This window comes from Dryas octopetala, chromosome 9 (assembly GCF_963921425.1).
Source record: "Dryas octopetala chromosome 9, drDryOcto1.1, whole genome shotgun sequence".
Classification (NCBI taxonomy): domain Eukaryota; kingdom Viridiplantae; phylum Streptophyta; class Magnoliopsida; order Rosales; family Rosaceae; genus Dryas; species Dryas octopetala.
In genome coordinates this window covers 12,639,913-12,663,110 of record NC_141374.1, presented here as the reverse complement: position 1 = coordinate 12,663,110, position 23,198 = coordinate 12,639,913, and the positions used below count along the sequence as shown (strand labels likewise).

Genomic DNA, 23,198 nt, shown 5'->3' with positions numbered 1-23,198 from the left:
TATGCTCACTGTCATGACTCGTTTCTTTTAACTGATTTAGACTATACCTCAAATCAAAATTGATTGAGCAATTGATTGAGCTTATCCTTTCACAAAATACTTGGGGTAAAAAAAAAACTTATAGAAGATAAATTGGCCATGATTGAAGACCAGCCACGTGGTATCAATCTGAAGCTTCAAAACCCATGAATAAGATACAATCATACAATACAAGCACAATCATGTACATATTTGTAGGTGGGTGTGACTTTCATGGCCATGCTCGGTATTTTTTGCCCATTACTTGACTTTGCAACAAGTAGAAACAGTGCCTCACGAAAATGTGGGGACCCATTTTGTACGGGCCCAGTGACCAACTCATTTATCTTCAGTACCAAATGGGCTCAGGTCCATGTGAGATGTACTTGGGCCCTCCTAATCATCCCATGACGTCACCAAGACGTCAAGTGTAAAAGATTTGACGCGTGTATGTGAATGGGATACTGCACGACGTCGTTTATAGTTGCCTTTACGTGCGCGAGAAAATCTTTTCCAGAAATGAATGAATTCACGAGATTTTGGGATTTTCTCCTTTTTTCTGTGGGGAAATGATAAGGTGACACGTAGCGCACGGAGCAGTGATGATGGGGTCCTGGGTGTGACGTGTTGGGCTCAGGAGAGAGGACCACACTGATAGTCGGCGTCCGCCGGATATGCCTTTGCGACCAAGTCCGCATACTGCCAAAATACTGCTTTTTAACATTCAATTTTTTAATTGCCCCTGTTGTTGGCATGTAATTACGTTGTATGCCACTTTCGATGCAAAGAGTCACAGAGATTGACCCTTTTGCCATTGGAGGCTTTGGAGCCTTCGAGCCACTTTCGAGGTGATGATCTATTTTTACCACTCAATCCCCCTTTTTTTTTTTTTTAATGAAATAACTCTTTTATATGACTTGTTAGTTTTGTTTTTTTATCAATTCATTAATTTCTTATTTTATCAAACTTTAAAAAGAAAAGATCACTATTCATGTATATATTTTTATATATTGATATTGTACTTGTATCAAACATAAAGTTAGTTTAACATTTGAAAAGTATATGATACATAATAAAAGAAAAAAATGGGCATTTCAAATTCGGTCATTTAACCTTTGCTTAAATTTGTTTTGGCGAGGCTTTTCAACTCAATTAATTTGATTTGATCACATTCTCCAACCTGTATATTCCAATGAGTTGTAATGACCAAGAACAACACCTCTTTTGTTAATTACCCCAAAAAAGGGGTAAGTCTTGTTAAAGAGGGGAAGCTAAAAAGGGAAAGTGGGAAATGGGAAATGGGAAATTAGATGAGGACATGAGAAAAGATCCCTTGGCCTTGTGGTCACATGCAAACACAGAAGATAGCTTTTTTTTTTTTTTTTTCTGTGGCATTGAAGAAGATGGGCATTATGGGGTGTCAATTCACGAGCTTTGTCCTTCAAAAGACGACCCCTCTCACCTTTTCAAGAAGACCTTTACGTCTTTAATGCACCACCATACTGTGTGATAGATATGGGTCCACACCACACATTGATGTTATGTTAATGCCTACCTTTCTAATTCCACGACCCTTTTGAACAAATTGTCCAAGGAAGTAAGGAACTCATTCATCAATCAGTGTGGTTGATTGTTATCTGCTATATATGCACTCTTTGTCTCCTAGTTCCTAGAGAAGAAAGCTCCCTCTTTCTCTCTAATTCTTGAATATGGCTCAGATAATTAAGTTTTCGAGCCTTGCCTTTAATTTGGTACATATATACGTGCTGCACATGCTGCCCTTCTCAATCGGTATAATTTCTTCTTAAATATAAAAAAAGAAAAAAAAGGGGATGCTAAGGACAATTCTATATACACCAACTAAATATGATTATTGACCGTTGATATATGATTATTGTCCAAGCCGCTCCCTGCATCCGTGCCTGAGTCTGGTATGCATCAACATTTGATAACTATTTATATAAGATTCATTATTATAGCTTTTTTAGTAATAAGAATTGCTCACGATTCATTTTTTTCATAATACATAAAATCTTAACGTAAATTTCGACCAAACATGTACAATTACTTACAAATCACGTGTATTAAATAAATATGACTAGTTTTACATTGTGGAAGCTACTACTCGTTAAACAATAGACACATGATCACCTATATACCCTTTTTTCTCTTTCTATTAATTTGCTATAGGCATGGAACATGGAGAGTTGTAGCTCCTAAGGTCTACTTACTAAAAAAGTTTGCCTGCACAAATTTGTGAAACATCCTATAATCCTATACATAATCAATTCAATTTGCACATGACTGATACAAGCCATTAAGGTGATTAAGAGTATAACAAGAAAAAAAATCTTGGATATCGAAACTGGTTAGGTTTAGTTACAAGTTACAAGACTACCTAATTTCTGAGTGGATTCCAGACTACCACAAGATTTCCTCTAGTCTACAACTATGAGCTGCCTTCCAACATAGCTTCTTCTTTTTTGCCTGCCCCTCTTTTCTATCAATTTAGAAGTTACCCACGGTTAAATTTCTGCGATCTTTCACTTTCACTGTGTTTTTAATTTTAACGTAAATAATTATAAACCCCCTAGTTAGAGAAAAAATCTCTCATAACTCCTACCCAAAATCTACCTCTCCCATAACCCCCAATCTTACACTTAATATTTTCCTAAACCCGCTAGTCAACTAATACCCAGCCAAGTTTGACTTCCTATCTTTTAATTTTCCAGTTTTACCCCTTTTATTTATTTTTAATTTCCATAAAATTTTAATTATGTTTTTTTTTAATTCCAGTCTTTGTTTCTACCCCATCTTCAACTCCCCATGTTTTTTTAATTTCCCATCTCTATTTTTGCGTTTTCTCTCTTTCTCTTTCTCTTTCTTCCTGTCGGCGTCGTCGACGCATGCACCACCGTTCGACGACAGTTTTCGGCCAGACTGGTCCCACCATACTCGTCTCTCTGATCCCGCTTCCTCCCCTTGCCCTCCACTTTCCACGAAACACAACAACAGTAACGGATCAACCCATGCAGACCCAAGCTCCTCTGTCGGCGATCTCCATTTTTCGGCAGCATCGCGGTCTAACTTTGGCACCAATAGTTTCATCTCCTCGCGACGAACACGGTGATACCCACCGATCATCCAACCGACCCTCGACGGCGATGGAACGACGCCAAACAGCAGCGAAGCCTCCGCCGAAGATCTCTCTTTTCCAGCAGCGTCGCAACCTAGCTCTGGCACCAATATCTTCCTCTCTTCACGCTAAGTCTCTCCATGCCATTTCCTTACTCCGACCACCACTGGGCATGGCTTTTGCGAAGCTACAAAGCTGCGGCTTCTCTGCCCATTATATGGCGACTCCGGAGGCCGTTGGCCTCGACACAGGTATGGAATCAAATCTCCTTTGCATTATATTGTTATTGGTTGTGTTTAATTGAATTGGTTTTGAAGAAATTGAAATCCCTAATTTTGAACCCACGGGCATTGCAGAAAATTGAAAGGGTTGCCAAGCTCCAGTTGCAGTTACTCCGAATTTGATGGTTTGGATGAAGGTGTAACTGTTTTAGTGAATGTGTAACTGTTTTAATGAATGTGTAATTGTTTTAGTCAATGTGTAATTGCTTTTTAATCAAGGTGTAATTGTTTCATCACTTAATTCAATTTCAGTAAGTGAATTCATAACTGAATTCTTAAATTTAGTGTAATTGAATTTCTGAAATTCAGTTTCAGTGTAACTGAATTCTTGAAATTCAATTTCAGTGTAACTGAATTTTTGAAATTCAATTACAGTGTAACTGAATTCTTGAAATTCAGTTTCAGTGTTTTATTTTAGTTTTAGTGAAATATTGAGTTTCAGCAAAAAATTCAATTACAGTGACGTCAGTGCGCGTCAGTGCGTGTCAGGGTGCGTCAGAAGGGTTATTTAAGATTATAAGTTATAGGGGGTTTTGAGAGAGTTTCTAGATGGGTGTGGGTTCAGGCAAATTTTTTGGGTGGTTAGGGGATTTAAAATTACTCACTATTCTTTTAATAAGATATTATAATTTCATTTTTCAATTTTCTGTTTTCTGGTAGTGCTTTATAAAACTTCAATTGATGCTTCAACTTTAAAAATTAGTTGACATTTGTGGCCAAAAAAAAAAAAAGAATTAGTTGACATTTGAGTCTAATCTTGTTGGTAACACATAGAAAATGTTGTTGGCAATTAAAATAAAAAGGTGGAACCATTATTACAATGGTTCAAGTTCACAATGTCTTTGGTTCTTCATTTTCTCATTTATTTCATGCCTTAGAAACCCTTTTTATTGAAGATGTGGACATTAATTGTAATAATTTTCTAATAAGTTTCTGATAAATTATCAGCGGCTAAATCGATCTCAGATACATAAACAACTAACAATCGATCAACCATTGTCAAGAGAAACCTCCACTATCTAAGCAATTGGGTACACAGACACCTTATTTGAGTTGAATGGTTCTAACATCAAACACAAATGATTGCTCACGAGGGTTCAAGCACAAATGAGTTGATGGGGTGATTGCATTCACAGATGCATATCAGCTTCATGTGAAAAGGTGTCAATCGGCAATTTTAGCATTGATGAAAAGACAAAGTCTCTCTTCTGTACTAGACGAAATGAAAGCAAATGAGATGAGTTGGGAAGAGAAGACGCGTGGCGCAGAAGGAGTTATTGAAGGTGTGGACTTTAACAGGAGAAGCTGACTGTCTATAATAATTCGACAAAGTAGCTTTTGAACAGCACAGGGGACCACCGACTACACTGAGTGAAACCCAAAAATCTTTCAAGATTCACATTCACAAGAGCAAATGATCAACAAGGCAACAACATACACGATACATACACTTCTATTACACCTTTTTGTTTCTAGATCATTCATTCTTTTACAGTAACACCCTTCACCCCTTTCTCCTTTTTTTTTTTTTGGGCGGTGCACCCCTTCCTCTTATGGTTGCTTTGATTTTTATTTTATTTTTCATTATAAATAATTCATATATTTAAACTCATTAGTAAACTAACAATTTTTCCAAAAATTAAGAAAATAAACCTGTTTTGGACATGAAAGAACCAATATGAGGTGATATGTGAGTTGAAATCTCGTATTTTCATCTCAATTCTGATTTTGATTCAATTCGATTATATTATAAACTTAATATAATTTAAAATGTGTTTATTTTCTTAATTTATAGCAAATGGATTAATCTTCTAATTAATCTATGTAAATGGGTGAAGAAACCCTTTTCTTTTTCCTTTCCTTTATTTCCTACGAAAATAACATAAAACCTAAACTCACTCATCACTATTATAAGGAGGAAGAGAAGGATTCGAAAGCCATTCATGTCCGTAGGCTTTGAATTATTAGGTAACCATTAAGCAATGTGATATACATAAAGATGCAACTTAGGATCAAATGTGGTTAAAATAGAAGAAAAATATCAGAGACTAAGTACTCATATCCAATACAAAGTTTGGGATGGTAAAAGAAAATGAAAGTGAGGAAAATAAAGAGAAAAAGTCAAAAAACTCTTACAAATCTAGGACAACTTTGGTTCACTTTCCACAAAAAGGGCAATATAGTCATATTACAAACGTGTGTGCAGTGCAAGTTAGACCAAATTTCAAATCATTTAGAATTTTGAAGTTGTGAACAGAGGTAGATGTCAAAAAGCTCAGCAATACACTACAGCTATAAATATGGAGAAGTCATTAACCATAGTAGTTCCCAATCTTGCTCTGAAACCTCAGCAAGAGAAAAAACAATCCCATTCTTCTCTCTCTGTCTCTCCCTCAGAGCCAAAGCTTCTAATGTTTCTCTTTTCCATTCTTCTGTGGCCACCTTGTTGATCTTTTAAGCTCTGCTCTGCTTAGTTATTTCCACCCAACAAGCTCTTTGATCGTTTTCTGATCCATATATCTTTCTCGGATCACTTAAAAGGGACTCATTTTTAGTGCCCTGTTTCCTACACATTAAAACATTTTCAGATTTCAGAGCACTCTGCCATCACTCTGTTTCAATTTATCCACAACAACCATGGACACAATGCAAGAAAACAAACTTGCTTTTGGGTTCATCGACGGCATCGACATACGATCTTCGCTGTCGAATCTCATCTTAACAAGCGGCACAAACACCTTGGACTCAATTTTCTCTCATTGCCCACAAACACTTAACAGCAGCAGCAACTCTGTTTTTGAACCACTGGGTTCATCGGTCTACCTCCGCCAGAGAGACCTTCTCCAAAAGTTCAGCGAAGAAAGCCGAGCCAAAGACGCCCTCTCTCGACTTTTGAAGCAAAACCCAGTTCAGAATCAGAGCTCGGCTTGCTCGAGCAGCAGTTACGTAGTGGCTCCTCCATGCAAGAAGAAGCTGTACAGGGGAGTGAGGCAGAGGCATTGGGGCAAATGGGTCGCCGAGATCAGACTCCCCCAGAACCGAATGAGGGTCTGGCTCGGCACCTACGACACCGCCGAGGCCGCCGCCTACGCCTACGATCGCGCCGCCTATAAGCTCCGAGGTGAGTACGCGCGATTGAACTTTCCGAATCTTAAGGACCCGAGCAAAATGGGTTTCGGAGACTCTGCGAGATTGAATGCTGTGAAGACCTCGGTGGATGCCAAAATTCAAGCGATTTGCCAGAAGGTAAGGAGGGACAGAGCCAAGAAGAACGCCAAGAAGAGCAGTCCGGTTGGGGATGGTGATTGCCGCGAGAATGTGAAGCATGTGAAGGTCGCAGATTCGTCTCCTACTTCGTCGTCGTTGTCGATGTCGCCTTTGGTTTTTAGCGACGGTTTGGGTCAGGAATTGATATCATCATCACCCACACCAACAACACTAACAACACCAACACCAACACCAACACCAACACCAACACCAACAGTGTCTGAAGATGGGGTTTGGAAGTGTGAGAATTCATCGCCACCCTCCTCTGTTTCGACCGAGTATGCCATGATGGGCATGGCTGTTGCAGAGGACTCAGAATTTGAAGGCTGCTCACTTGCAAGAATGCCTTCCTATGACCCTGAGTTGATTTGGGAAGTTCTTACTAATTAAGAAGAAGAGTTTCATTTTCTTCAATCTGGGTTTTTTAAATCAATTCTTCAAATTAGGTGTATAATAATAACTAGTACTGTAGCGATGGAGTCGTATGTGAGTATGTCTGTTTCTTTTAGTTTAGTACTAGTGGTTAAGTGTAAATGTTAGTCTACAAGATGAGAGCTATCTGAATATGTTTTCTTGTTAGAGTCGTCATTATGGTTTATGTTTTGGGCCTTGTGTTTGTGCCTAGTCTTTTTTACCAAGGCACTTGCCAGTCATATAAAATGTCTGAGGAACCTTGAGTTGTTAATTAAATTATGGTTGTTTATCTATCATTAAAAAGTGGTTTAATGGATTTACTAGAGTGGTCAAATTCCTATATGATGATGGGGAAGTGAGCCACATAGGCGAAGGAGCAAAGCCTTATCCTCCTTAGAGTTGGAGATGAGGTTGTGGTCCTAGTCCTCTGCCTATTATTCGAAAAGAAGCCATGTGAAGGCTATGTCTCTTCAGAATTCAGATTACGTTGGTCATCCTTTCAAGAACGACAACACATAGCAGGCAGTTCCGTGCAGTATCATCCCCCATTTTACAGCAATTAATTATGTATACAATTACAAATCTTCTCTGATGCGGGATAAAGAAAAATTCTACAACTATATACATGATCAAAATGGCAATTTAAATAATGAATTGTGTGTGTGTGTGTGTGGCAAACAGAAACTGTTTTGTTGAGAAAGACCCAACTATCCAGGTTTGATGATAAGGAACAAAGTACATGAAAATGAGATAGCAAAGCACATATACAACGGGTAACATTGTAACAATACACTCAACACAAATTTCTTCACACTTTGCAGGAAGAAAACAAAATGAAGAATAATTGCAACAAACAGAATATACTTCATTAACATGTTGCACGAAAACTGAACCAAATCTTAGACATAAAATATTAAAATACGATGCGATGGTGCTGTTTGCAGGACAAGGTCATGACATTTACAGATAATTGTCAGTTTCGTCACTAAATCCTAATTATGTTTAGAAAATATAATTTCACATCAAGAGGACCCCCCGGAAAGTCTGATACCACAAGATGAATTTATCATAGAAAAGTTTACCAACTTATGGAGTTCTTCGACTGCTGCAGTTGTGCATTGTAGGAACTTTCCATCTCCTCCTGCAACAGTCATGAATCACAAAATCTATTAATAGATAAGAACGACGCATTCCAAGTAATTTCCCAAATTTTTTTTTGTATCAAGTAAGAACTTAGTTGAGTGTTCTATTCCACCAAAGAAACATGGCTCCAACTTGGCTTAACACAAGTTATCTTTACGCAATGAAACAAAGACAAATGAAAGAAACTTAAGAATTTATTTTAAAACAAGGTTCAGAGTAATTCAAAGAAAAGCCAAGAGGCACCAAAGGAAAGCTCTAAACCTTCCAGCCTAAGTTGCCAAACACGAAACTGTAAAGGTAGCATGACAAGATGATTCTGGTTTATATGTCAATTTTTTTCTAAGAAAATAGCATTATAATAGAACATTACATACCTTGCAAGATTTTAGCAGAGGTTGCAAAAATGACGATCTGAATAACCTTATTGATTTTCCAAGTGACGTTCTATCCCATTCTATTATAAGCAAAAGATATAGAGCACGATCAATCAAAAAAGGACAACACAGTTCAAGTAGTATCTAAGAGCAGGTTCACCGGCAGTAAACAGGACACTCTGGCATTTCCTACAACAAAGTTTCCTAATCATACATTATACAACCATCCAACAGCACCTTGTGTTCTGTCTAGGTGTGATCTCCCATGCTAAATAAGTCAAATCTTAAACGAATGAAAGTTAAGTTACAATACTGACGCACCATTATCAGCCTCTGATCTCAAACCTCCCATGTTGAGTTGTTCTAAGAGCTGCAGATTCAACATATCATGTAAGAAACCACAAAACTCAAAAGACAATGAATTGTTTGGCCAGCAAATAACTATAGGTCTAAGTACGTATTTACATTGGAAAGGGTTGGTACTGCAGTAGGATCAAATTCCTCGCAATTGTTTGGATCAATCGGAACACAAACACGACCTGGAACAAAAAATACAATAAATAGAGCAACATTAAGAAGATCCAAATGCCTAATAAGTATCTATTAGGGGAAGGTGTAAACGTGGTTGTTCCTGAAAAAAAAAAATCACAAAATATGATAAAAATACCCCCAGCACTAACCTGTTTTTGGATGTACACAGAATGGTGCCTTTAACAAATGGTTCATGTGTTTTGAAACCTACCACAAACAGATAAATCCCATGAGAAAATCTTTTAGAGAATATCTCTAAAGAAGTTAGCTTATACTCACTAAAGAGTATGATGAGTATCCAATGAAAATGAATCCAAGGAGGATGTACACTAGAGAATAGTATCCTTAGTTGTTGAATGAAAGGAGGCAGCAAAAGAAAGTGGGGCTGTTGTGCAAACCTCCATGTCAAGCCTAGGGTAGGTAAAAGAGAACACAATCTCTTCAACGCACCTACGCAGTCCTTGCACCTTAAACAATAAATAATATAAAAGAAAATTAAGTTCACTAGGGGTTTAATTACATTTTAAAACATCAAAATTCTAACGCAAATTTCTTGCCCCTGGGCAATGTATTTTTAGTACATAAACTCACAAACACCTGCTATTTTGTACCTTCTGTTTTCCAGATTGCAGCAGATGCTTCAGCTGCTCCCATCGAACAACATTAATGTCCTCTTTCAAATTGGAGGTTCGTCTATTCTCCTGCCACTTTCCGCGAAGCTCAGAAGTAATAGCTGCAAGGATAACTAAAGTATTATAACTTGACCATTATTTGAGGAAACGGCACAGGGATGCATAGGACATGAAAATACTATTGTATACATTCATCAGGAATCATCTCTAAGATCTTTTCATATCTGTCCTCAGTTGAAAATATCTTTTGACTCGAAAGCAATTTCCTCTCAAAGAAATCCTTAAGAACTTCAGTATAAGATCTCCTGCAGAAATTAATACATCTTAGTGGAAGCAACAATGGTTCCAGTATCAGAAAGTAAACAATATATGTTAACACTTACGCAAGGAACGGATGGAGAGCATGACCCATTAAAGAAACCTTTTTATGACTGTTTTCATTGCCCTGAACAAAATATAGAATCAACAAATTTCACAAAATTGTATGCCATATAAGATCTCTCGAAACCGAAATGCATTTTAAACAGTGCACCACCTTGTAGACACGAAAATAGTCAGCAATAGCTGCTCTCTGTTCATTTGTCAACCTGCAGAAAAATGATCACTGTTTGAGTGTCATGAAATGTCATAGAAACCAAAGAAATAGAAGTATAGAAATGATCACTGTTTTACTACTGTTAAGTGAATAACCTTCTTGCTTTCCCATCACAAACCCAGCAATGAACACCACGTCTGCCACTATATACCCAGAGAATGTGACTGAAACCAAAGTCATCTGCAGCAAAGAAGTTTAAAAAAAGTGAAAAATCAAGGTTCTAAGTTCTAACCACATGTTCATCAGATGTCAATGAACAGAATTCCTACCTCTAAGGGCTGTATCAATCACTTTGATAGCAATTGTCATAAGTGGCCAGCACTCCAAGCACACGTCAGCACCTGAGCAGCAGTATCTAACATCATCGTAATCCGACATATCCTGTTGGAGAAAACGTTACTCAAACTTGTCAAAGAACATTCATATTCAAAAGTTCAATTATATTGTGACTATGTACTATCTTTGAAGTTCAAATGGTTGATTAGCTCACTATATCGAAGATCATCTCTCTCTCCACTGGTGTGAAAACATTATCGCCACTTTGAGCATATGCGTGTCTCTTTGAAGGCTGTAACATAAGAAAGATTAGAACTATAACCAGAGATATGGTGCTAAAAGGTTATCACAAACACAACCATAGGCAACAATTAAAAATCAACAAGAAACCATGGAGAGGAATTCTGCCTTTGATTTATACTTATGCATTGTTTGAATACATCTTGTTTCTAAATTCTTTCCAAGATTTGCATGATTCAATTAATAAGTCAAGTCAATACTTGCATTAGAAATAGTTGGGTTGGAAGACAAAGATTATGGTGCAAACACTATAAAATTTCAAGTCACAAAGACAAGTTCGGTTAAGAAAAAGGAAAATCTTACATCGACACTGTACACAGGCCCAATATCTATTTTGACTGGACACTTTTCTCTGACAGAACTTTCAAGCTCAGACACGCTGTTGAAAGATTGGAACCGCAGATAAACATCATTATCCAGTGTGAAAGAAAATTCTCTCCGGCCAAAGTAGGACTGGTCGCACGCAGGGTGCTTCCCATCTACAAAATCAGCAATCAGGTTACATATTCAGAGTAGAAACAAATCCCCATTTGTGGGCGTGCACGTGTAAACATTAGTAATGGGCTCGATTAGATACATGACTTACCATTTCCATAGGACATCCATTTAAAAATATCTGCATGTGGAAAGAGCTTTCCTGCCACAAATAACACTTTTCCTTAAGGGGAGATTATCAAAAATCCAAAATCCCCTCCCAAAAGTCATATTTAAGTAAAAAAAAAATAGGTTAAGTAAAAGAAAACATACGTTTTACGTGATTTACGGATATATTGTTATACACATAAGAGGCAAATGTTAACATATTCATATCTAGTTCTAAGTTCCAACTCATAAGTGCCTTACAAATTACAACCATGAATCCAATTGACTCTAACTTGTTGTTTATAAAGCAATCCCAAACTACGTAGTCAATTCCGCTCAAATTCAAATAAAATAAAAAACAAAAAAATGGTTTACCATAGTAAACTTTGAGATAATGAGAGTTAAACCCATCGGGAACCGCATTCCCTCGCTTCTGTTCATATGCATCGATCATCGTCTCATCGCCGCCTTTGGCAACTTCGTCTCCGGCCATGTTTGAGCAGTGTACCTGCTGTCCATGTCCAATTAAAGCCGTCATTGTTCGAAAAATCATAGAGATTTAAGCATATAATTACTAAACCATAACCTAATCGCAGTGACTAATGTATATGATTGGGGGAAGATAATCACAATTTCTACTGCAACAATGAAATTGAAGCGGCACAGACCTCGGAGAGAGAAAGGAGGCGAAGTGAGAGGTGGAGCTGTCGGCGATGGAGAGCTCGAAAGATCTGATTCTGGTTCCGGTGCGCTCGTCCTCACTGGGATCAAGAGTGGTCTCAGGACACGTGTACGGTGGATTCGACTGTGGAGGTGGCTCGCTGCTCAGTTTGGCCGTCGACGTGAAGATTTGGGGTTATTCGGCACGAATTAAATGGGAGATGAGAAGTGGTGTTAAAAGGGCGGGATAGGGCAAAGGCTAGGAAGCTAGAGGATATGTTTTGGCGGGAAAAATCGGAAGAGTTCGGATTCAGTGTTGTAGGGTTGCAGCTAGTGGGTTGATGGGCCTGACTCATATGACGACGTATAGTGATTGTTATTTACAAACCTTTTTTTTTTTTTTTTCTTTTTGCACACTTTTTTGAAAAAAAAATTACTCAAGAAAAAAGACCACTTTGGCCCTCCCCTTACCTACACACCCCATTCACATCCCCCCTCTGTACACACCCCATTCTCATTCCCATTCTCATCCCTATCCTTATCTCCATTTTTTTTTTCTTCTTCATTATCTGAGTTGATGGGGTCACTCCGCCGCCAACCTTGGCCATGCCTGCCATCGCTGGTCACCTCCCCGCGAGCAGAGACCACCAGCAGCTGCCAACCCAATCTACTAGCATGCGCGCACCTCGTCTTTGCAACCGCCTGAGCGCAGCACCCAGCCTCCATGAGCTCGCTGTCCTCCCACACGCTGCTACACATCCGCCCACAACACTTCGTCTTCCACCTCGAAGCCCAGAACCAGGCCCACGCTGGCTCCAACTCCAGCCTTTGCATAGCGACGACTACTTAGCCTCTCAGGTCATCGCCTCCCAGCAACGCCTCTCATTCCCTTTGGCAGACAACCACCAAACATGGCAGATAACCACCGAACATCCACCATTAAAAAAAAAATTGCAGTTCGGCAGACCAGTGCCGAACTGGGCTGTTTCGTTCGGCAGTCATCCGCCGAATATAAAAGAATTGTTCGGTGGATGAATGCCGAACGAAATAGCTCAGTTCGGCACTGGTCTGCCGAACTTGCCGAATTGCAATTTTTTTTAATGTGTTCGGAGGGGAGGAGAAAGAGGGAGGGTGGTGCTGCGGAAGAAGAGAGAGAGATAGGAGGGTGGTGCTGTGGGGAGGAGAGAGAAAGGGAGGTGGTCGGTGAAGGAAGGAGAGAAGGAAGGAGGGGGGAGGAGCTGTGTTTTTTTTTTTTTTTTTGTCTGAGTTGATGGGGGTGTGGTGGGTGAAGGGGTGTGTTGTGGTGAGAAATTTTGTAAAATTTATAAAATAGGGGTATTAGGGTAATTGGAGGGGTGTGTTCAAGAGAAATTTAAAATTTTAGGAGAAGATAGGAGGTGTGTAGGAGAAAAGTGTGTGCAAAAAGAAAAAAAAAAGTGTGCAAATAGCAGCGCTCTTTATTATTAGTTGGATGAGAGAAAAAGAATAAGAATTTGGGCCAAGTGTAGAAGCTTGTGACGTTTTCAAAATAAATGTAATATGTATCATGGCATTTTGTGTTTGTGTTAAATAATAATTAATTTTAACTTAATTTGTTTAATTAATCATATCAAATGACTTAATAATAATTTAATTCGTTTATGAGTTATGTTATGGTTGACCCCCACATATATGTATTATGAGTTAAAAGCATAAAAGTTAAAAGACTAAGCTCATTTTTATTCTTAAATCAAACTCATAACTTACACATTACCTCCTTAACCATTCGTAAGGCCGTTTGAGGTACATGATGAGGTGCCTTAGACTTGAGGCATCCAATGCAAATCTTCGGACATTTAAAGCTGTGCACCTTGAGATAAATAAAATATTTTTGTTCTTGACAAAGCCTTTTTTTTTTTGCATTTATTCAAGGATTCATGTTATACATATTAATAACTGGAAAAGTATTTATCTTCTTCAAATAATAGTATAATGGATTTATTATATAAACATTGGGAAACTTGTGTTTGGTACAAAGTCTACCTATCTAGCATTTGTGTAAAGTAATTATCAATTTAAATTCGTTAGTTTCGTGTCGAATTTAAGTTGTGCCAAAAATTAATACCATCATCAAATCATTTTATATCAAATGGAAGTTTGTCCTATTTATACTAAAACTTTCATTTAACAAATGTATACATCCTATGTGTTTATATTTTTAACTTAATACGTGAATAGAGATAAATACAAATAGTATATACATCCGTAATATAAATTTTTTCCACTTCTAAAACAAGAGTTTGCTTCTATCGGTTTGATCAATGAATTAATCATTTTAAAAAAATCTTTTTATGAGTGCATATAGAAGCCCCAAAATTCAATAAGTTGGATTTTCCATCATTACTATATGGATCATGTTCTCTCTTTCATCTTTCTTCTCACTCTTTTTTTCTTTCTTCTATACTCTCGATTTAAAAAAAAAATAAAAAGAAACACTACCAAAGGAGCTCTAATTAATTGGATTTCAATACTAGATATCCAATCCTTAACTTTAATGTATCTTTTGAAAAGAAGAAAGGAGAGGGAGAGAGAGAGAGAGAGAGAGAGAGAGAGAGAGAGAGAGAGAGAGAGAGAGAGAGAGAGAGAGCGAGATAAGAGTCCTTAAATCTAAACCTAAATAAATCCATGCCTTTAAGCCTTTTAGGAAAAAAAAACAACGGTAAGCTTCCCTCATGACGTGTAAAATCATTGGTTTTAAACTTTTTTAGTATTTTTGTATTGTGTTTATTTCTATGTTTTGTTTTTTTGGCCAATGTCTTTTTTAGTATTATTGTATTGTGTTTATTTCTGTCAATTGCAAAAGAAAAACGCTATTTTTGGGGCCAGAATCAGTGCCCAATAACTGTCCGACCCACTCCCTGTTTTAAGTGTCGAGCTCCCCAAACTTCGTCTCTCACTCGCACGCTGTCTCCTTCCTTCTCTTCTCTTTGTCAGCTGGTGACAATCAATAACTTTACAGACAAAACCTCCGCTTCAAAATCACTCCGATTCCGACTTCCGACCACATCTGCCAGACACCCATTTCACCATTTCATGCCGCAGCAAAAGCTTTAAGCCCAAACCCACAACTACAAGCAGTATCATCTTTCTCAATTCTCACTCTGCTTTCAATTCTCATTCATAACCCATTGGCTTTGAGCTAATTAATGCAACCCCTTTTGCAGATTAACAAAATAATTGCTTGGTTGGAGTTGTTGGAGTGTTAGACTTGGACCCTTCTCTTTGTTACTTTGTGTAGCATACACAGATCTAATAACTCACCGACACACATTCCAATCTCCATTAAAGCATTCTTTGGAGCTTTCTTTTTGGCCCTTTTGCTTATCTCTGAATTACCCTCAGAAACTCTCGAGATTACGAAAATGCTTCCTCTTTGGTTTTCCTTTTCCGTTTCGATTTTCCTCTGCCTCCTCAGCTCTTTCTCTGTGGCGGAGGAACTGGTAACGTGCTCGGGGATAGTACCCATGAGGTACCGAAACGACAAGATATCGATCACCGACTTCGGGGGCGTCGGCGACGGCGCCACCTTGAACACCAAGGCGTTTCGGGAGGCGATATATCGGATTCAGCATTTGAAGAGGCGAGGAGGCACGCTTCTTTACATACCTCCTGGGGTCTACTTAACGGAGAGCTTCAACCTCACTAGCCACATGACTCTGTATTTGGCTAAAGGCGCCGTTATCAAAGCCACTCAGGTACCTACCAATTCACTGAATCACTACCCTTGTGTTCTACAATTTGATAGTTAATGCTATTATTTTGTGTTGTTTATTGTTATTTTGAGGACCCAATTTGTTCTGGTAATGAATGTGTCAATGTGTTTGATTATACAGGAAGACTAGACCCTTTAATCTATGTGTGTGTTTTATGAATTTGGAGGTGTGCTTGACAGCTTGATTATCCAATTGTTATGGCCTTGGTAGATTTAGGCTTTAAAAGCGAAAAGACATGGTGGGTCTAGCTTAGCATGGTTGCATGTGCCTTACATTACTGAATGAAGAATCAAATAGTTGGACAGCTAGATAGGTCATCACTGATTCTGTCTTCTTCTACACTATCATAATAAATTAAGTAGAATACTGCTGATCCCACAAGGATAAGAATGGCTTGGATACGATTTATTCTTTTAATAATTGCAAAAATGGGTTTGTTATTATTTTATTAAGACCACTCCTATAATGTAATGTCTGCTATTAGTAAAGCACTATTGTCTATGTATAAGGCAAGGTTATAAGCCAAATCATATTTTAAAGTACAAAGTTTAATTGTGACTACATAAAAGGCTAACTCCTAGATTATGGTATTGTTTTGTGCTTAATGCGAGAAAAGAATGTGCCACCCTAATCACCACACCCCCGGGGTACAATGCGCCATACCTGATTTCATACTTTTTGCACCTGGAGCTAACTGGCATGTTTACATTGTTCACTTCGTATAATGCTTTGTTCTTTGTGTTAGTTTATAGCATGTTGCTGTAATTTGTGCGAGCAGTTAATCAATGGGTTGGTTCTCTCAGAGGCATCTTCACCTTTATTCTCCTTCTCTTGGGACAGCAAAGTGAATCATTGTATATATTAATTTTCTACAATGTCAAATGATGACTCAAAAAACAGTTATCATAAGATTCTCTCTTTGTTGTCCTTATCATAAGTGGGTTTAGAATAGAAATGGAATGATTTTAACTTTCATACTTAAAGTTCTTCCACATAATATCAGTTCCCACTGATGCGTCTGTGCCTTTGTTTGAAGCCCTGCATTTTGTTAGGTAAAGCATCTCTTAGCATAAATCATTTTCAAAATTTTCACTTCTGTATTTTTGCTGGTTTCCGTAAGAGTGGTCCTTAATATTATTTCTGTAACTGCTGATTCTTATGTAACTATATGATAGAATTGAACACTTCTTGCGAATGCTTATTTATTTGTTGGCCCTTGTGTCATTTGATTATGTGCCCCTTTTAATTATCTTTCTCGGTTGATGCTTCAGAATACCAAGAATTGGCCTTTAATTGCTCCTTTGCCATCTTATGGAAGAGGGAGGGAGCTCCCTGGTGGAAGGTATATGAGCTTCATTCATGGCGACGGAATTCATGATGTGGTTATCACTGGTAGGTTTCAACAATTTTTTTTTTTGGGAGGGGGGGGGAAGGGTGTCTTTCTGTACCTACCTTATATCTAATGAATTGTTCCTTTTCAGGTGAAAATGGGACAATTGATGGCCAAGGAGATGTATGGTGGAACATGTGGAGGCAAAGAACTCTACAATTTACTAGACCAAATCTCGTTGAGTTCATAAACTCTAAAAACATCATCATTTCCAATGTGATTTTCCAGAACTCTCCCTTTTGGAACATCCACCCTGTTTATTGCAGGTAATAGCCAAACGTGATTTTAGTTTTGCAACTTTACATCAATGTAAGCTGAAATTTACTGCGACTTGCCAATATATTCAAATTATAAACTGAAATCGACCAGCTAAATTTTGGGACAAACTAAGGTTACTCAAGGATTGTAGGCTTGAGCTGTAATTTTGATCTGATACATACTCTCTCCTTTGCAGGAACATTGTTGTCCGGTATGTCACAATTTTGGCTCCATCTGACTCTCCCAACACTGATGGAGTTGATCCAGGTACGTTCCTATTTTCTAAATAATGGAACCTAGGAATTTTTTGTGTGAATTGGGATTTTCTATTTCAAGAGGTGATCCCTCAATGGGAATAATACTGGATATGAAGCATATTTCTTTGTTTTTTGTGTGTGTGCTGGCGCAAATGCCCATCTTTAACAAGAAATACCATGAAATGGACTGGACAAGGTCTGTTGTAACCGTTCAACACCGCCTGTTGTGTGGCTATGAAATTTTGTGTGCAGCTATTGATATTGAAAGATAAGACTGATAGTTAGGACGTCAGGTTGACAGTACCCTTAGGTTAATCCCCAAAATGGTCTGTGCATTTTATTGATAATGTCAGGATTGACTGTAAACACTAGAGCGGTCACGATCATAATTGTCTATTTGCCTCTAGTTAAAAGTGGGAAGCCTTTATGTTCATAATATATATCTTGGTGTTTCATTTAATCCAGATTCAAGTTCCAATGTCTGCATAGAAGACTCATACATATCTACTGGGGATGATCTTGTGGCTGTAAAGAGTGGATGGGATGAGTATGGGATTGCTTATGGTCGCTCTAGTTCCGGAATTACCATCCGCCGGTTGAAAGGATCATCCCCATTTGCTGGAATTGCCATCGGAAGTGAAACCTCCGGTGGGGTGGAGAATGTCCTGGCCGAACACATAAACCTTTACAACATGGGAGTTGGCATTCATATAAAAACGAACATCGGTAGGGGAGGGTTCATAAGAAATATAACAGTGTCAGATGTGTATATGGAAAAAGTGCGAAAGGGAATCAAGATTGCAGGAGATGTTGGAGATCACCCTGATGACAAATTCAACCCAAATGCTCTCCCAGTTGTGAAGGGTATCACAATAAAGGATGTTCGGGGAGTGCAGGTTCAGCAGGCAGGTCTAATAGTTGGCCTGAAGAACTCCCCTTTCACCGGAATCTGTCTGTCCAACGTCAACCTTCAAGGCATGACGGGACCAAGAAACCCTCCCTGGAAGTGCTCTGACATTAGCGGGGGTGCTCATCTAGTAAGCCCTGTGCCATGTTCAGAGTTGAGCAGTACCCAACGAGCAGCTTCATGTGTCAATAGCTTCTAAAAGTTTATGCAACTCTTCCTCTTTGTGATTTAAGCTTTTGCTTTTTCTATACTCTCTGCTACTCATTGTCTAACTAAAAAAAACTATATCAACTTGATGAATCTTGCAGCATAACATCTGAATCTGTTAAAAACAAACATACCCAGTACACCAATAATCTCAAATACCTCAAATTCATTCAAAAATCAAAATATGCTACACCCATGGATGCAGCTACATGTGTAACAAGTAACAAAGCACAAAGCAACCATTTTCATATAAAACCTAGCTATTCATAGTCGTACAAACATGTCATACATAATATGCTTCTACATCTCTCACGGATGCATAATTATTTACAGAAACAGAGTCTCATAAAGAAACGAGTAAAAGCAAACACATAGATAGGTATGCAGCAGTGGCAACGTGGCATCATCACTGTCGTTGCTTTGTTTCGAAACTCAAAAGTGGTTCAAAAACTTGCGGAACCTCCTCATCAAACCACCCTCATGATGCCTATGTTCATGATGATCATGGTGCTCATGATCATGCTCTCTCGTCTCTTCAACTTCATCTTCTTCATGGTGGTCACCGTCGTGGTCGTGGTGGTGATGGTGGCGATGATGGTGGTAGGGCCTCTCTACGTCATCACCACGCCTGTACGGGAACCTCACTGCCTCGTGGCGGAAATTGACCCACCTAGCGGGGATCTGGCGTACTCCGCTGCGAAACACAGGATCAAGACTCAAGTCGTCGCTGGCACCGGACAGAATCATATCGTCGCCGAAGGGGATCTGACGCTCTCGCTCGCGTTCGCTGCCGTGAAAGCGCGGGCTCCAGCGGTGGCCGCCGCGGCACCGGTGACCGTGACCGTGACGGAACGACAACGGGAACGGACGGCGGGGGAAGTGGCGGTTGATCGGACGGAAGCTGATCACTGTCAACGGAACGTGCTCGCCGTGTTTGTTTGACTCGGTCGACTCGATGGCGGCGAAATCGGGTTCCGGAAGCTTCGAGTCGACGGTGGTTTCGGGTTCCCATTCGATGACGGTTTCGGGTTCGGTCTCGGGTCGCTCGCTTGGTAAGAGGAGAGTGGTGGTGGTGGTCTTGGGTTCGGGTAAGTTGTTGTTGTTGTTGTTGTCAACTGGAGTACCACGGCCTTTGATTTCGTTTGCAGGCAGATCTGACGGCGTGCGAGCGTGCGAGAAGGCGAAGAGGAAGAAGAGCGCGGTGAGGGTGAAGGCGAGTTTGGCCATTTTGGAGATCGTGAATGGAAGAAGATGAGCGGTTGGTAGTTATATATATATATATTGGAGGGTATTTCGGGCAGCGCGGGCAGATGGGGATTGGAGGGAAGGAGTAAAGGACGGGTTACGGGCAGTGGGGGTGACCGGCCACGTGATTGGAGGGAAGGGGGTTTCCCGGTAAGTTTGGGGGTGTGTGTGTGCGTGGCGTTTGGGTTCACACGAAGAGAGCCGTTGTTTACTTGTTTGGCGTAGGGGTTATTTGTCTCAGTTGACTTTAGGTACCACATAGATACTGGGATTTTTGCATGTGTGCAAATATAGGCTCGTTCTCTCGCGGAATTTACATATTTGCCATGCTTTCCGTAAAATATATTTCTCTAATGCAAAATGAATTTTTCAAACGTGAGAGTAGGGGTGGGAATGGGTCAGTTTTACCGGTCATTATCGGCCAACTGACTCATTATCGGTCAGCCGATAATTCTACCAACAACTGACCTATTAAGTCGGGCCGATAATACCAACCGGCCTATCAAAATTGGTTCAGATGTTGGTTTTAAAATTGATCAAATATTAGTCTAATAATTTTAACCGACTCATCTATATTGGCCTTATCAACAAATGACTCGCAAGTCGCAACTGACCTATAATAGATGGGTCGGTTGTTGGTTGTCAAAATTGCATTATCAGCCTTGTTGGATTCGGTCGGTTGTTTAGCCGATATGCAACCGACCCGACCCATTCCCACCCCTGTATGAGAGTTAGCATTCCAACTTTGATAACATACCACAATGATTGCTATGAAATGGTTAGAAATTTCTCTTAGATATATCTTCAAAATATGCAAGCCATTATGGGTCTAAAACTTTTATCTAATTATTTTTTATATAAATTTTAGATATCAAAGTCTATATTTCAAGTGTTTGATCCTAAATTTGAATATCACCACCCAAAAAACACGAAGGCAATATTGCAGGAAGGGTAATATTGTAAAACAGTATCCTAGGTGTGGAAAGAGAGCGGGAGATGACGTCATTGAGGACGTGTGAAAACGAGTTAATTAATTTGACCAGGGTTGTGTGTGGGAGGGTGAGTTTGGAACCCAAGACACATGGTCACCGCTACCTGGCACACTCCAGCAGCTATCATTCATTTATTCCTTGGAGAAAACTATCCATCACGATTCACGATCTTCCTTTTTTTTTTTTTTTAATATTTTAAGCTGAGCCATCTCAATCTTTTTGTTTTCTTCTTTTCTTTTATTGCTGAAAAAGATCCATCACAATCTAATATTCAATGTACATCGTCTCTAAGTTTTAAATTTCAAAACTCAGTCCGCGTTTTAACAAATAATCTTGCTCACTTTTAGTCGTTGTGGATTATAAGAAACTTTGAGCTAAGTTAGAGTCTTAGAGAATGGAATTTCAAAGTGCAAGGATAATATGGAAGATGAATTATAATGAGTTTGGACTTGGATCACCAAAAGAAAACATTGTGAATTTTATATAAGCTTAGAGTCGTGTACAGGGACGGACGCACAGCCAAGATTGGGGGGTCGCCCTAGAGTCGTGTACAGGGACGGACGCACAGCCAAGATTGGGGGGTCGGGCGACCCCCCGAACGGCGGAGCACGCAGGCTTCGACCTCTGGACGGCGACACCAGCGACCCCCCGACCCCGACGGCCTGACGTGAAGAAGGCGACCTCCAGGGCTCCACTGCTCCAGCCTCCAGCCTTCCAGGTGATGAAACGCCATGAAACAGAGACAGTGAGAAGAGAAGAGGCTGAAGAGCTGAAGAGCTGAAGAGGGGGCTGGGCTACTGGGCTGCGGCCTGCGGCTGTTTATGTTTTATAAAAAATAATAGTAATAGACTATTATTTTAGGGAAAGGGCTGTTTATTTACCATTAGTTTTTTAGTCTACTACTATTATTTAGTATATATGGACTGGCCTGCGGGTTGTTTATTTACTATTAGTTTATTAGTCTATTACTATTATTTAGTCTATTACTATTACTATTAGTCTATTACTACTGGGCTACTGGGCAGCAGTGTCCGGTCCTTAAAAAATTTTGCCGCCGCTTCGCGGCGCTAGGCTACCTAACCATGACCCCCCAGGTTAGGGATCCTGAATCCGTCCCTGGTCGTGTATATGTCTTTATGCTTTATATATTTGTTGTAGCACAATTGATATCACAATTCAATAATTCAATACAGTTATTGGTTCTTTATAAAAAAAATTATTAAAATAATTAAAAAATAAAAAGGAGTGAAAATGAAGAAAATGAAAGTGCAAAAATCGCCTCCGTTTATTAATTATACCAACATATCATTTATACTTGTGGCCCCCCCAAGCGAAGTCGCTAACTGCGCCACTGATTATGGTACTATAGTTTACTAATTATTTCAATTACTTAATTTGATCAAGTTTTTCAAACTAAAAAGTCAAATTTACCTCAACAAATGCAACCATTTTGATGGAATGAACATATGAGGGGCTTACAAGAGACACATAAGGAAGTAAATTAAAGTTTTTAGGTTAAAAAAGTGACGAAATTAGGTAATTGGACCACATTTGAAAAAATCAGTGAACTACAATACCAAGATTGAAACTACAAATATTTTAGTAAAAAGTGGCCCAAATTACATATATCAAAATTATAAAAGTAAATTACTCTAAAGTTCATTTTACAGTTCTTAATGATAAACAAACCTACCTAAAAAGTTGCAATAATAAATAGGTCTACTTTATACAAATAAAGCCCATGTTATGTTTTTTTCGTGTTTTTGGCACCGAGTGCTCAATGAGATTTTTATTTTATTTTTGTGAAACTGGGCAAATTGACATTGTTGCAATGTGGCAATTAATAACAGTATAATACGAGTAGTTTTTGCAATTTAAATAGCTATTGTCACATAGTGACAATTACCGAGCACTCCGTGGCTTCCGTGTCGCGAGCTTCTCATTAAAGTGGATCGGGTTGAGATTTTTTGTACCAAATGGG

General features: G+C 39.0%; 4 protein-coding genes across 6 annotated transcripts; 2 read left to right on the top strand and 2 right to left on the bottom strand.

Annotated features, from left to right (window-relative positions):
* The first annotated feature begins 5,778 nt into the window (after positions 1–5,778).
* On the top strand, positions 5,779–7,405 carry LOC147274240 (Integrase-type DNA-binding superfamily protein). The gene has a single exon (XM_086256979.1). It carries the CDS (start codon positions 6,073–6,075, stop codon positions 7,090–7,092), a length of 1,020 nt encoding a protein of 339 aa, XP_086113105.1. The 5' UTR covers positions 5,779–6,072; the 3' UTR covers positions 7,093–7,405.
* A 606-nt stretch (positions 7,406–8,011) lies between these two features.
* POLA3 (DNA primase POLA3) lies at positions 8,012–12,365 on the bottom strand. The gene is made up of 17 exons (XM_086227552.1): positions 12,218–12,365; positions 11,925–12,057; positions 11,554–11,604; positions 11,271–11,446; positions 10,882–10,959; positions 10,661–10,772; positions 10,487–10,571; positions 10,332–10,383; positions 10,180–10,241; positions 9,986–10,101; positions 9,776–9,897; positions 9,563–9,631; positions 9,314–9,371; positions 9,099–9,172; positions 8,955–9,003; positions 8,634–8,713; positions 8,012–8,257 (listed from the first exon to the last, which is right to left on the bottom strand). Exons 2-17 carry the CDS (start codon positions 12,040–12,042, stop codon positions 8,195–8,197), a joined length of 1,365 nt encoding a protein of 454 aa, XP_086083678.1. The 5' UTR covers positions 12,043–12,057; positions 12,218–12,365; the 3' UTR covers positions 8,012–8,194.
* Positions 12,366–15,064: 2,699 nt separating this feature from the next.
* LOC147274238 (putative polygalacturonase) lies at positions 15,065–19,005 on the top strand. 3 transcript variants are annotated; one of them, XM_086256409.1, is made up of 6 exons: positions 15,065–15,322; positions 15,413–15,943; positions 17,233–17,353; positions 17,443–17,617; positions 17,806–17,876; positions 18,332–19,005. In XM_086256409.1, exons 2-6 carry the CDS (start codon positions 15,611–15,613, stop codon positions 18,970–18,972), a joined length of 1,341 nt encoding a protein of 446 aa, XP_086112535.1. In that variant the 5' UTR covers positions 15,065–15,322; positions 15,413–15,610; the 3' UTR covers positions 18,973–19,005. The 3 variants fall into 3 exon arrangements, with proteins under 3 accessions (XP_086112535.1, XP_086112534.1, XP_086112533.1); XM_086256408.1 differs by having other exon boundaries at positions 15,065–15,325; XM_086256407.1 differs by having other exon boundaries at positions 15,065–15,943.
* Positions 19,006–19,199: 194 nt separating this feature from the next.
* On the bottom strand, positions 19,200–20,237 carry LOC147274237 (uncharacterized). The gene has a single exon (XM_086256410.1). The coding sequence runs from the start codon at positions 20,205–20,207 to the stop codon at positions 19,413–19,415; it is 795 nt and encodes a 264-aa protein (XP_086112536.1). The 5' UTR covers positions 20,208–20,237; the 3' UTR covers positions 19,200–19,412.
* Between the last annotated feature and the right edge of the window lie 2,961 nt (positions 20,238–23,198).